Raw genomic sequence first — 13,427 nt, forward strand, 5'->3', positions numbered from 1 at the left:
TTCCATAGCCGAGCAGCTGCATCCAAGCCATACATCACCAAGTGCAATGCAAAGCGTCGGATGCAGTGGTGTAAAGCACGCCGCCACTGGACTCTAGAGCAGTGGAGACGCGTTTTCTGGAGTGACGAATCACGCTTCTTCATCTGGCAATCTGATGGACGAGTCTGGGTTTGGCAGTTGCCAGGAGAACGGTACTTGTCTGACTGCATTGTGCCAACTGTGAAGTTTGGTGGAGGGGGGATTATGGTGTGGGGTTGTTTTTCAGGAGCTGGGCTTGGCCCCTTAGTTCCAGTGAAAGGAACTCTGAATGCTTCAGCATACCAAGAGATTTTGGACAATTCCATGCTCCCAACTTTGTGGGAACAGTTTGGGGATGGCCCCTTCCTGTTCCAACATGACTGCGCACCAGTGCACAAAGCAAGGTCCATAAAGACATGGATGAGCGAGTTTGGTGTGGAAGAACTTGACTGGCCTGCACAGAGTCCTGACCTCAACCCGATAGAGCACCTTTGGGATGAATTAGAGCGAAGACTGCGAGCCAGGCCTTCTCGTCCAACATCAGTGTCTGACCTCACAAATGCGCTTCTGGAAGAATGGTCAAAAATTCCCATAAACACACTCCTAAACCTTGTGGAAAGCCTTCCCAGAAGAGTTGAAGCTGTTATAGCTGCAAAGGGTGGGCCGACGTCATATTAAACCCTATGGATTAAGAATGGGATGTCACTTAAGTTCATATGCATCTAAAGGCAGATGAGCGAATACTTTTGGCAATATAGTGTATCTCATTTGTCATATCTTGACAGACCATTAAAAGAAAAAAAGTGGTCGGAGATCACTGCTGAACTCAATGTACATCGTAAGGAACTGTTTAATAATGATTGTGAGTAGCCAGGTTGTAACTAATATTTATACTATTGCTGCAGTGATAAGGCACAGAACATTGTAAATGTTTATCAGCCTGTTTTGTTTTATTGTTTAGGAGTGCAAACTATTACCCTTTCAGCTAAAGACACCTTTTCTCTGGCCAAATTGTCCCTATTGTTTGGTAAAATGTCTACATGTTCCTTATTAAGCTTAAACACTTTACAGAAGCTTTAAATACAACACAAAATCTTTAAATACAGCAAAAAATCAACTGAAATCCATGGAAAACATGTTTGCATCCCTTTTGTCATTTGTAATGTTGTAATGTTTATAGTGTGTTTAGTGGTAACATCAACTGGTATTTATTTGGATCAAAAGTGAATGAATATCAGTTCATATCAACAACTAAAGTAATGCATATGGTTTAGATAAATTTCAGGTTGATTGGCTGTGAAAATGGGTTGTGACAGTGAAGCGTTGAGAAAAGTCAAAGGCTGTCATTAAGTGTGACACCTTCCCTCCGTTTTTATTTGGTAAATGTGACAGGCTCACTGACTAAGAAGGCAAGATTAGCGAAAACAGTCATTAAGTGTGACACCCCCCACCCAATTCGAGTCTGCTAGTGTAGAGCCAGCTTAATGGGCATCCTTTAAGAGATCCTTGACAATGTTGGTAATCAGGACCACAACAGGAAGTAAATAAGACATTTTAAAATCTTTAAGCTAAAACTACATCTGAAATGTTTAAATAGAACTATTTCCACAAATTTTATTTTAAATGAAAAAAGTGTAGTGTTTGTTTTTGTCATTGAAATATCATCACACATGAACCACTTCATGAGGTGAGGAATTCAGGTGTGGTGTCCTCTCATCCATTGCCTTCTTGACTCTTTACTTGCCCTTTCACACCTGCACGCAATGTGAACTCCTATTAATGATCGCTGGAGTTGCTGTACCCATAATGCCACCCTGTCTCAGCAGGCTTGTGGTGAGATAGAGGGACCAGATGCAGCACATTCCTGCTGACCTATCCGCTACCATGGCGCATAATTTAGCTCCTGTATAGGTGACAAATGTTCCAATTCTAAAAGCCCTGTGTTGGATGCTAAACCCCCCGTGATATATGGCCATGCAAGCCTGATAAATCCTCCGCATCATTCGTTCTGTGACTGCGATTCATCACCTGTGGGAGTTTAGCGTTGGAATTCCTATTGGATTTTTAATGAAAGAGAAGATAATGTGACACTGAAGTCAATGGGTTTTGTGATTCTCTTTAAAGCCCACACCCTAGCCACAAAAACTTCATTTCACCACCCCTATTTCACCTCTCCAGTAATCACTAAGACACGTTCATCTTCTTGGGAAACCTCTGTAGTTGTGTTTATAAAGTTGTTATTCCTTAATGATTTTTAGATATTGGTTAACAGTTTTTTTCAATGTGCAACATGATACTTTAGTCTGGTTTGATGTTTAAAAAAGAAGCCAAAATGTATAGGAAGTTTGTTTTTTCAGTGGGTAGTATTTTTGACTCGTATGTTTAAAATTATGGATTTTCAAAAGAGATGAAGACTCCTGTCACATCCTAGAAAATGGCCTAAAAAAAGCTCTTTTATTCTACATAAGAAGGTCTGCACTTCATGGTGGCCGCCATGTTGAGATCACATAATAAGCACATATGATTTTTTTTTATATTTCCAATTAATTAAATGTTTTTCAGATTATCAAGCTGCTGTCTTGACATTTGTCCTGTATATTTATTCTTATTAACCATACTAGTCACTTGTTCATTTGGACATTAAGCTGACAGTGTAATTAGCAAAAAGAAGCATTGTAAAGTGTTAAACACTTGCAATGAAAACAACAAGTTGTCATTCTCTGTATAAATGTATTTATCACAAAGTATTGTACATGTGTACTATCATGATCTATTCTACAAAGCGGAGTCCATCAGAAACTTGACATTGTTTATTTTACCAATGAAACAGCACAAGTAGTGTTGCTACAAACCCACAATATAAAGACTTGGCCACTGAGGCTTTGCACTTTGTGTAAACATTAATGGACAACCTTTCATGTGCTGTTCTTTGATCCTGCATGAAATAGCATTTTCCATTATGCTCTCCAGTGAAGTGTGACATTTAAACAATTAGTGGCTTTTGGCAATCAATGTCAGATTTAACAGGAAATGTCTCAGACCACAAACCACACTGAATCCATTTCATAATGATCCAGCCGGGTGAGTTAGTATTAGATTGAAAGAGATATTAGTCGCAGTCCTGTTTCCACTGCAGCACAAACCTTTGCATCTCTCAAATAGAGTCTTTTGGCAAGTCTGTTTCATTGGCTGAATCATTGGCTTTAGCCCTTGACCCCCACATTGGCTTAATGTGAGAAGGCAGTATCTCAGACTTATGATTTATTAATTTCCTGTAAAGGTGATCACTCCTCCGCGACATGTAGATGAACGAACACGCCACTGCTGACACAATTAGAAGCAGCGCGGTGATGCTGAATAACACATCAATTCCATTGTCAGTTTTTCCTTTTGAAACAGAGTCATCTGTGGTGCTGATGTTCAAGCAGTTCTTCAAGTGTCTGCTTTGCAGGTCTGTAATTTCCACACATACCTCATACTGCGTCAGTGGATGTAGGTGTGTGAGGTTGAATGTCTTTACATCAGACAACACGTGGGCTGTGAACTGCAAGGACAGGCGGTTTGACATGGTCGACCACTTAATATTCGACACAAGGCTTCCCTTGGGTGGCACCCAAGAAATACTTACAGAATGTGGCTCCTTCCCTTTCACTTGTACATGCAGAGATTCATTTGTTGGTACTGGATAGTACCCATTTACTATGACTGAGACTGACCTCATGTCTGAGCCAATGAGATTATGAGCCACACAGGTGTACTGCCCAGCCTCCTTCTCTGAGATGTCATAAATGTCAAATGTTCCCTCTGGGTGCAGGTAATACTTGTTGGAAACCATTTGTGGTAAGATCTTCTCCCCTGAGGGTGTGACCCAATAGATTTCAGGCTCAGGATCAGCAAATGCCCTGCAGTGCATAGATATAGAATGACCACTTCCCACGTTGACCTGATCGGGAAGGCTCTCTGGTGAAATCAGTGGCAGACAGATATCTGCCATCTCACGAAAGTGTATGTGCCTGACAAGACGACCTTGAAACTCTAAGGGCCCTGAACAAAAGAGTGCATCCGGCTCCATGAAGCGGACCTTGTTCTTGTTCATATTGATCCACCGGATGACACAGTCACAGTAAATGGGGTTGGAGTGCATGCTCACCTCCTGCAGGTTAGGCAGGGACTCCACCGTGATCCAATGAAGGGCCCTCAGTGCATTGCTGTTAAGCATGAGGGACTCAAGTCTGGGAAGCTTGGAGAAAGCATTCGGATGAATGTAGGAAAGTCTGGGATTGTTCGTTGCTTCAATTTTGGTCAACTCTGGGAGGTTATGTACAGCAAATCTGTCAATCGAAACTAACTTTGGCATACTGTTAATGCCTAGTTCTTTCAGATGGATCATGTCCACAAAGTCCCCTCTTTGGATCCTTTCTATTGGATTCTTGTTAAGATCCAGAAACTTGAGGTTCAGCACTTGTCTTAGAGCGGCTTGAGGTACTTTTGGGAACATGTTATCATAGAACGATATGCTCTCCAGCTTATCAAGGCCAACCAGGGCACTGTCAGGTATTTCTGTGAGGTTCAATCTGGTTAGCACAAGACTGCGGAGATTGATAAGGGGCTTGAAATTCATGTCTCGTATACTGACAATTGGATTCTCCCCTATCATCAAGATTTCTAGCTGGGAAAGATCACGGAACCACTCTGTTCTTATTGCCCTCAGTTGGTTTGAATTGAGATGGAGCCTTAGGAGCTTGTTAAGCCCTTTGAAAGCCTCCGCACTGATCAAAGAGAGAAGGTTATGGTTAATGTAGAGCTCCTGAAGGTTTGGAAAGTGTGCAAGGCAATTATCGTGAAGGGTGCTTAGCCAGTTCTCCTCTAGGTGTAAAGACAGAAGTTGTGGAAGGTGACCTAGATAGATGTCACTCAACGAGGATATATTGTTTCGAGACAGGTCTACCTCTGTTAGGTGTACTAGGTAATCCAAGGGACTACTGATCTTTGCAATGTTGTTGGCCTGTGATAGAAGTACTTGCGTGTCTGAGGGCAACCTCTCCGGTAGAGACAGAAGTCCTTGATCATTGCAGTCCACAGTCAGAGCCTCGTTATACATGGATGAGGGAGAGAACCAGGGTCGGACTTCACATTTGCACAGTTTGAGGCAGACAACCCTCCACTCGGAGGTCTGAACTGAGTTTTTCAGTGCAAGTCCTGCCAGCAAGCAAACCGCAAACAGCAAGTCTTTCATCTTGGTCTTGCTCTCTTCGGCTAGTAATTGGTCCTTATGGGGTCTGGAGTTAGAGGCGTTAAATTCACAAACACTGAATCATTTGTTGTGACAAAAAGGTGTATTTCTGCTGACGGCAAGTCCACCAAAGCAACAACTTCGCCTGTTGTCTTGGCACAGAGGAGCAGCCTTTCAATTTACCCTGTGTGGGGTTGACATGCAGGCTGCATATGTGATGGTTAGGGTATCCTTAGGGGAATGGAAACTGGGACAGTGGAGATTTGCAGGGTGAGCTCCTCAGGTTCCTGTGGGGGATGGACCACTTGTCTGCCATTGTTATTTTGTTCAATCAGTCGCACTCGTCATTTCCCATCTGCGGAGAATAATAGACAGAAAAATGGTAATGAATACAGTGTCACATTAACATAAAGAAGAGCCATGTTGGCATTTAGGATCATGAAGATATACTTAGACACTTTGAGTGAAGGTATTATTGCTTTTTTTGTGCTATCAAATTATAAGTTATTGCCAGTTTGACCTCATATGCTCACCATTCACACATATATCATGTGACCATTGGGACCGCTCTTTCAATATATTAAAATGTTCAGAGGCATTTATGTGTAAAAGGACAGGTGTTAGGAAAATGTGCATGGATCAAAACAGTTCTGACTCTGTCCTTTGTGTCAGAAGTGTATGTTTTACTCAATATCACTAATATAATACACAAAAGCTTACTCCATGCATGTATATTGGGCATCAGCATGCTATCTAAGTTAAGTGCAGTCCTATATCATTCTGTAATTGTGAGATATTGTGGTCTATTAGGCAATTGAGTAGCCAGTCACTTAAATCTATTGTAACATGTTTTCATTCCCCCGATATGATGCGTTGCAAATATAATAACTAATTTTAAGTGCATTTACACAGAATCCAATATAACGGCTATAATTCCCATCATACATTCACATTTAATATGCATTTCTTTTGAATGTATTATCCAAGCATACCATGGGCATTACTAATATTGATTTTTATTGTCACATATATAGACATTAAATCCAGCTGAATACACAGAGGGGCAATTGTTCCACACTAAAGTGCCATCCCCAAAGGTTTGGCGATAACCACTGTATTTTTTCTCACAATGGCAGTTGCCAGTGGGCACAGTAAGTTAATTAAGAGATTTTGAAATGTATCTGTGAACTCAGCCTCTTTGTTTTGTAACTTTTGTATGGTTTACTAAAATTCTTTTTGAATTGCATACTACAGTAAGCAGTTCTTTGTGTATGAAATGTTTGCTCGCGCAATTGTGGTGACATAAGCACGTGTTATCCCACAGCTAATCAGATGCTCTCTAACCTTTTATATAGTGACAGTAAATCAGGCGTACCAAGCACAGGGGGAATTGTAAAATAACCGGTGCAACCCCCTGAGTCTATATATTAAACTATGACACATTAGTCAAGCTGCACCATATGTGCATCGTAGCTCAAGATTAGCATCGTAGCTCAAGATTATTTTGTAAAAATCTGAAAACTTTTGGTAAATATCTAGTTTTATTTCACGTTTAATATAAATATCAGGTTTGTCCTTGTAAGATCTTAGTTAACATGTTGAAATTATGATTGATTTGCAACCTTGGGGACAGAAAGCATGGTGCCTCCTGGCAATGCGAGATGAAGCTGTCAGTTTCACTATAGGAGCAGGTTTGCAAAGAACCCCTGTAGGACAGTGTGTTTCTGTTAGTCTGACTATGGCAGCTAGTCAATACAAGCAGGTGGGGGCAATTTTTTTCTCTCTTTTTGCCATCTGTTTGGTCCTGTAGCCCGCTTTTTGCCAGGATTGTGCAAAGATCACCATTCATCCCATTGATTCTGTAGAAATTATGAGGTTGTCAACTGATTTCTGAAGCTGATTACTGTCTGATGTATGAGAATTTGGTGGTACTGAATGTTGCAAGTGCAATGTCTCAGATAGCTCTAAATAAGGGATAGTTCACCCAAAAAAGAAAATTCTCTAATCATTTACACACCCTCATGTTGTTCTAAACCCGTATGACATTATTCACAGGGAAATTTTCCCCTTTGCTGTAGTTCAATTATATAAGGCAATGCTTGATGGTACTGTTTACTTCCATGATATGGAAATGCTTGTCATGTGGTTTTGGAAGAGCATAAGGGTGAGTAAATGATGGATGAATTTTCATTTTTGAGTGAACTGTTAATTTAAAGGAACATTCCAAGTTCAATACAAGTTAAGCTCGTGCGACAGCATTTGTGGCATAATGTTGATTACCACAAAACTTTATTTGAGTCTCTCCTTTTCTAGAAAAAGCAAAAATCATGATTACAGTGAGGCACTTACAGTGCAATGGATGTGAATGAGGCCAATTTATGGATGTTTCGAAGGCAAAAATGTAAAGGTTGTAATTTTATAAAAGCACTTACATTATTACTTCTGTTTGAAAACTTGTGGATTATTTTAACTAAAGTTGTTTAAATAGTTGTTTTTAACTCTGCTTTTAGAGTTTACGGCATTACGTCGTCATGGCAATGGAGTTGTAAAATTGTATATCCTTTACACAGAAAAGGTTAGTAAGTGGTTTTATCACACAAAAATCATGTTAACATGCATATTGTTTATGTCTTGTGGTCATACTTTTAAAACCATGAGTATTTTAACATTTATGGATTGACTCCCATTCACTTACATTGTAAGTGCCTCACTGTAACACAGATTTTTACTGTTTTTAAAGAAAAGGGGGAATAAGTCAAAAAAAAAATTGTGGTAATCAATATTATTCCACAAATGCTGTCATTAGAGCTTTGCTTGTATTGAACCCAGAATATTCCTTTAATTGATAACAAACTGCCATTACCTTTAAAGAACATGCCTTACCCAACTCTTTTTGTTCTATAACAAGTGCACCACAAATGCACTGAGTGGAACATAAGTGTGAACATTGATGAACACACACACACAAACACACACATCTCGCTTGCTCTCTCCGTCTCCCATTTCCGACTATTTTCTGGTAAGAGCTTTGCTCTAGAGATGCCCACATACACTAATTTGATTTGTTCATGTATGTGTTCTTAACTGAAAGAGTCCTCAGCTATGCTTCATGAGTGTTGTGCTCACTTAGGGATTTGAGTGGTGGGGTAAATCTCTCCATACATGTTGTTAATGCAGTAGATTGGTGGAACGCTGCACTTAATTATGCAGAGTGCTTCTATAACCACATGCTGGGAAAAGTCAAAATGGTAACCAGTTTCTGCCCAGTTAACTTGCATAATTTTATCATGAGTTGTCAAATGCATCATTTCCAAAGACTTATGTTCAAGCGTATGGACATTAGCTTGATAGAATATAAATTAAAGCTATATTATGACACGCTTTTATCAGGGATTAAAGGTAGAGTGCACACAAAAATTTAAATTCTGTCATCATCTGTCATCACCCTCATGTTGTTTGTGTGTGTATGTGTGTTTTCCCCCCAATAAAAAGAGAGTTCAATTGTCCTAACGAGACATGATGCAATAAAGTAACAAGTGATAGAACCTGTTCCTTCCATGTATATTTTTACATGGTGTTTTTGTCCTTATGTATATTTTGGACTTAAAGGAGTATTTGTAGATGACATCAGTGTTTGTATGAAAAACAACAAAAGTAGTTCCTCTCTCTGTCTGTGTGAATCACAGTTTTTTTTTAATGTTGATTTTTTATTTTTTTTATTTTTTTTTTTGACAACCACTCCTATTTTAAAGTCCAGCAAAGTCCAACCACTTTACCTGAAATATTTATGGTTTGCCTGGTTTAGAGGAAAAGTACTCATGAAAATAACACACAAACACACACACACACACACACACTCATTTCCATCCATTCGTCTAATGCAACAGACACCAAATAAAGTGGCCCGGCTGTGCAATGTTTTATTCACAAGGCTAGAGTGAGCAGAAATCTCACTGTACCTCGGCAGCGGTGCAGCGCACTCATAGTGAAGCATGTGCAGGGGGACATCATGAATTGGAGGTGACACCTTGTCACATTATGATGGCATTGCGCAGACTGTGAAACGCCTTCCCCTCTGTTTTTTTATTTAGGGAGTGGAGTGGATCTGAGGGGTTCTCGGGTTTGGTTTCATACCACGAGCTGAGTGAAAGCAAGGGCGAAAATGTGTGCCGTGGGCAGAACGCTTAAAAACACAACAGCAGACGCTCGGGTGCCAGGCAATAAAATGGTGAAGTTAATGGATTATACTTTTAGCCCTTGACCATTTGCGTTCAATTGAAAGCACCTGCGTAGTTTGAGGTCCACTTCTATTTTGGCTGTAATAGCACAAATAATACTTGTCGGAACGTTTTCGGCTGTCTTTCATTTCACCTTCAGCTTTGGTTTCTGTGATCAATTTACCAATTTTTTTAGGTTTTACATACAGTCTTTGAATTACATTTAAGAATATTCTGTAAAGTTGAGTGTCCAGTGCAAAGTCCAGTGTTATACTGCACTCACTTGTACAACTAGTAATCACTGTAGATAAACTGTACCTGGTGGAAATGTAGAAAATATTTTATAAGATACTTTATAAGATTTCTATTCAGTTCAGTTCTGTTAAATTCTATTCTGTTTTGTTCTTTCCTTTTCTGTTCTGTCCTATTTTATTTTGTTCTATTCTATTCTGTTCTGCTCTTTTTGTTCTATAATTTTTTTCCTGTTCTATTCATTTTACTACATTCTATTCTGTTCTGTTCTGTTCTTTCCTGTTCTGTTCTCTTCTCTTCTGTTTTGTCCTGTTCTATTCGGTCATGTTCTATTCTGTTCTATTCTGCTCATTTTGTTCTGTTGTTTTTCTGTTTTATTAAATTCTGCTATATTCTATTCTATTCTTTCCTGTTCTGTTCTCTTTTCTTCTTTCCTTGTATTTTGTTCTATTCTATTCTGTTCTGTTCATTTTGTTCTGTTCTGTTCTGTCCTGTTCTTTGCTATTCTGTTATCTTTTCTCCTTTTCTGTTCTATTTTCTTAAATTACATTTCTATTCTGTTCTATTCTATTATGTGCTGTTGTATTCTATCCTGTTCTGTTCTGTTTATTCTGTTCTGAACTGTTCTATTCTGTACTGCTCATTTTGTTCTGTTGTTTTTTTCTGTTCTATTAAATCCTGCAATATTCTGTTCTTTCCTGTTCTGTTCTGTTCTCCTCTGTCCTTTTCTATTCTGTTATCTTTTCACTTGTTCTTTTTTATTTTCTTCTCTATTGTTCTATTCTGTTCATTGTATTATATTCTCTTCTGTTCTATTCTATTCTATTCTGTTCTGCTCATTTTGTGCTATTCTGCTCTGTTCTCTTTGGTTCTGTTCTTTTTAATTATGTTCTGTTATATTATTTTATGTTCTGTCCTGTTATTTTCTATTTGTATTGTATACAATACATTTATGACATATGTAATATGCTTGGCATGACTGTGTGTGACAGCTGTAGATTTACCCACCACGCTGTAATTTATTAGTATTGTTTCATATCACACTACACTGTGTCACTTCAAACACCCTGGTGTGAAGTATAATTAGCTAAGATACTACACTGACATGGGCGCCAGCAGAGTGTGTGTTATATAGTCCTTCAGCTCTCACCTGCTTCGCACCGCCAGTGAACACGCCACATGACAGCAATTAATTACGTTTAAGTGCTGCTGACAGAAGCCCTATAGATATATCAGCTACTTCTGTCACATATTCTTCAGCACTGTCTTAAAACATGTTATCATTTTTCCCAATTGTCAATATTGATTTTTCTCTCTCATCTCACCCTCACATTGTTCATACATAAATCTATGATACTTAGTCCAAATATATGTCCATTTTACATCCTTTTACCTGATTTGGCTTTCCTTCTCTTATTTCCCTTATTTCAATGGCATTTGATGAATATACTAGCTTTACATAAATCAGACTATATTTTAAGGACTGCCCCACATTGCAGCTGGCAAAAGACTCTTCCATAGATATTTACTGCATCTTCAGCAAAATATAAAAAGAAAGTCGCCTTGATTCCAAACCAAAAATGTGAACTTTGTAAATGCTTTCAGAACCTTACAGGGTTAGTTCACCCAAAAAATGAAAATTCGTTCATCAATTATTCACCTTTACTGTAGGTCGATTAAAGTGAATGGAGACTGAGGCTAACATTCTGCTTAATATCTCCTGTTGTGTTCCATGGAAGAAAGAAAGTAATGCAGGTTTGGGACAGCAAGGGTGAGTAAATGATTACAGAATTTTAATTTCTGGGTGAACTATCTCTTTAATAGTGCAGAAGACTTTGCACTGCAACAAGGCAAATGCATTTAACTTAAAGTTAACATACTATAATAGGATGCCAAATAATCGTATTCCAAAACTACATAAAGTCCCTGACTAATCAAAGAGTTGCATTACTGATTTGAACACATAAATGGCCAGTTTTGTTGTATGATACTGCCTCTCATTCTCTCTAACCATCCCAAATTATTTAGCTTGCAGGAAAGGCAGAGGACATTTTAAATGGTTAAAAATAGATAAGATAGGTCCCATCCCAAAAAGCGTTGAATGAGCTTACATCGCAAATATTGATCTACATCTACAGTGACAAACATTGTTATACACAGTCACAACATATGACAGTTATAATAGCAGGGTTGATTAAAAGTGCAAACTGCACAAACACAGCTTATGGAGCAGAAATTATCCCAAAGAGTCATTTTTACAGTAAGATAAAGTTTAGTCAGTCTCCAGGTGAGCTCCTTCAAAACTGTTGTCAGAAAATATGTTGTTTGACTGATAGTTGCTGCCTGAATGCTCAGTTTTATGTGATTTATGAAACATTAATAAAATATGTAAATTTGATACCTTTTAGTAAGCTTTTTAAGGGCTAGTTCACCCAAAAATGAAAATTCTGTCATCTTTTACTCACCCTCATGTAACTCTGAATGCATTATGAAAGTTTGAAGAATGTAGATGCTGCTTTTTCCCATACAATAAAAATGAATGGTGACTGAGGCATTACATTCTAACATTTGCTTTTGAGTTTGCAAAACTAAAATGAAGTTTTGCAAACTCAAGGGGGGGGGGTCTATCCTTTTAAGCAGTTTACTAAAATATGTTAATATATTCTTAAATTGTGTAAAGAATAAATGTGGTGCACTTGGCTTTAACTAAGACAATAAAATCCAACAAAATTTAAACTGCCCAAACTGCCCATAATTGCAATCCCTGTTTACCTTCTGCAATGCTGATCAGCTTTTCATCTCAAAATCCTTTTGCAGTAAATTGGTTTGGCAAAAATTAATAATTTCCCCCTGATCACCCCCTTCACATTATTAAATTCACAGTTATCATTCCTCCCCCTGATACTTGTATAGCCAGTGTGTGACATTATGACATTTCTTAAACACAGCTTTCTAATCCAATAGAAAAGCACTGTAAAAAAAAAAAAGCTGAAAAAAGAAAATTAATACATTTAGAAGCAATACTCTTTTTTTCTTAACAGCACCTCCAGAGAAAGCATAAGCTCGCTGAGACCTCGGCATTGCCACACTATTAAAATACCCCATCACCACAGAAAGCACATGAGTCATTTTAGAAAGAGAGAGAGAGAGAGAGAGAGAGAGGGCAGCACTTACCAGAGAGAATGATCCTCCTTGTTTGAAACATATAATGTATTCCTTTCCTCAATCGCAGGCAGGATTCAAGCTCTAAGTCTTGTAGTTATATAGATTTAGATCCAAGTTAATTTTAGCCTTATTTGAGAGATTAATGGAACAGAAGAGAGCAACTGATGATGTATCTCTCTCCATGCAGTTCTAGCAGAGATGCTGAAAGCACCGCTGACTGAGGAGAGGAGAAGTGAGTATTCCATCCAACACTGACACACAACTGTCTGTGCTGTGCTTGGAATGATACACACATGCTAGTGTGCACACACTCCACCCAGTTTCCCCAGGGACAGGCAAATTGTTACCCATCGTTCACACGTTTGCTTCAAGCTGATTGGGCGTGCAGGGCCGTCAGTCAAGTGAGAGCTCCCTCATGCATTTCTGTGCTAAAAGGGGGCGGAATAAGGGGCGGGGCTACTGCATTCCTCCCCTTTTAGTGTCTCCCCCTCTTTATTTACATACTCCCATTTTCTCCTCTGCACACACACACACCTCTGTCT

The 13,427-nt window shown here is 38.8% G+C and overlaps 1 protein-coding gene and 1 pseudogene across 1 annotated transcript; one reads left to right on the plus strand and one right to left on the minus strand.

Moving 5' to 3' along the window:
* LOC127437773 (mitochondrial inner membrane protease subunit 2-like) overlaps window positions 1-13,427 on the plus strand; it is a 176,700-nt pseudogene that overhangs the window by 148,930 nt on the left and 14,343 nt on the right.
* lrrn3a (leucine rich repeat neuronal 3a) lies at window positions 2,420-13,147 on the minus strand. The gene is made up of 2 exons (XM_051692914.1): window positions 12,895-13,147; window positions 2,420-5,606 (listed from the first exon to the last, which is right to left on the minus strand). The coding sequence occupies exon 2, from the start codon at window positions 5,252-5,254 to the stop codon at window positions 3,173-3,175; it is 2,082 nt and encodes a 693-aa protein (XP_051548874.1). The 5' UTR covers window positions 5,255-5,606; window positions 12,895-13,147; the 3' UTR covers window positions 2,420-3,172.

Source organism: Myxocyprinus asiaticus, chromosome 48, assembly GCF_019703515.2.
Source record: "Myxocyprinus asiaticus isolate MX2 ecotype Aquarium Trade chromosome 48, UBuf_Myxa_2, whole genome shotgun sequence".
Lineage (NCBI taxonomy): Eukaryota > Metazoa > Chordata > Actinopteri > Cypriniformes > Catostomidae > Myxocyprinus > Myxocyprinus asiaticus.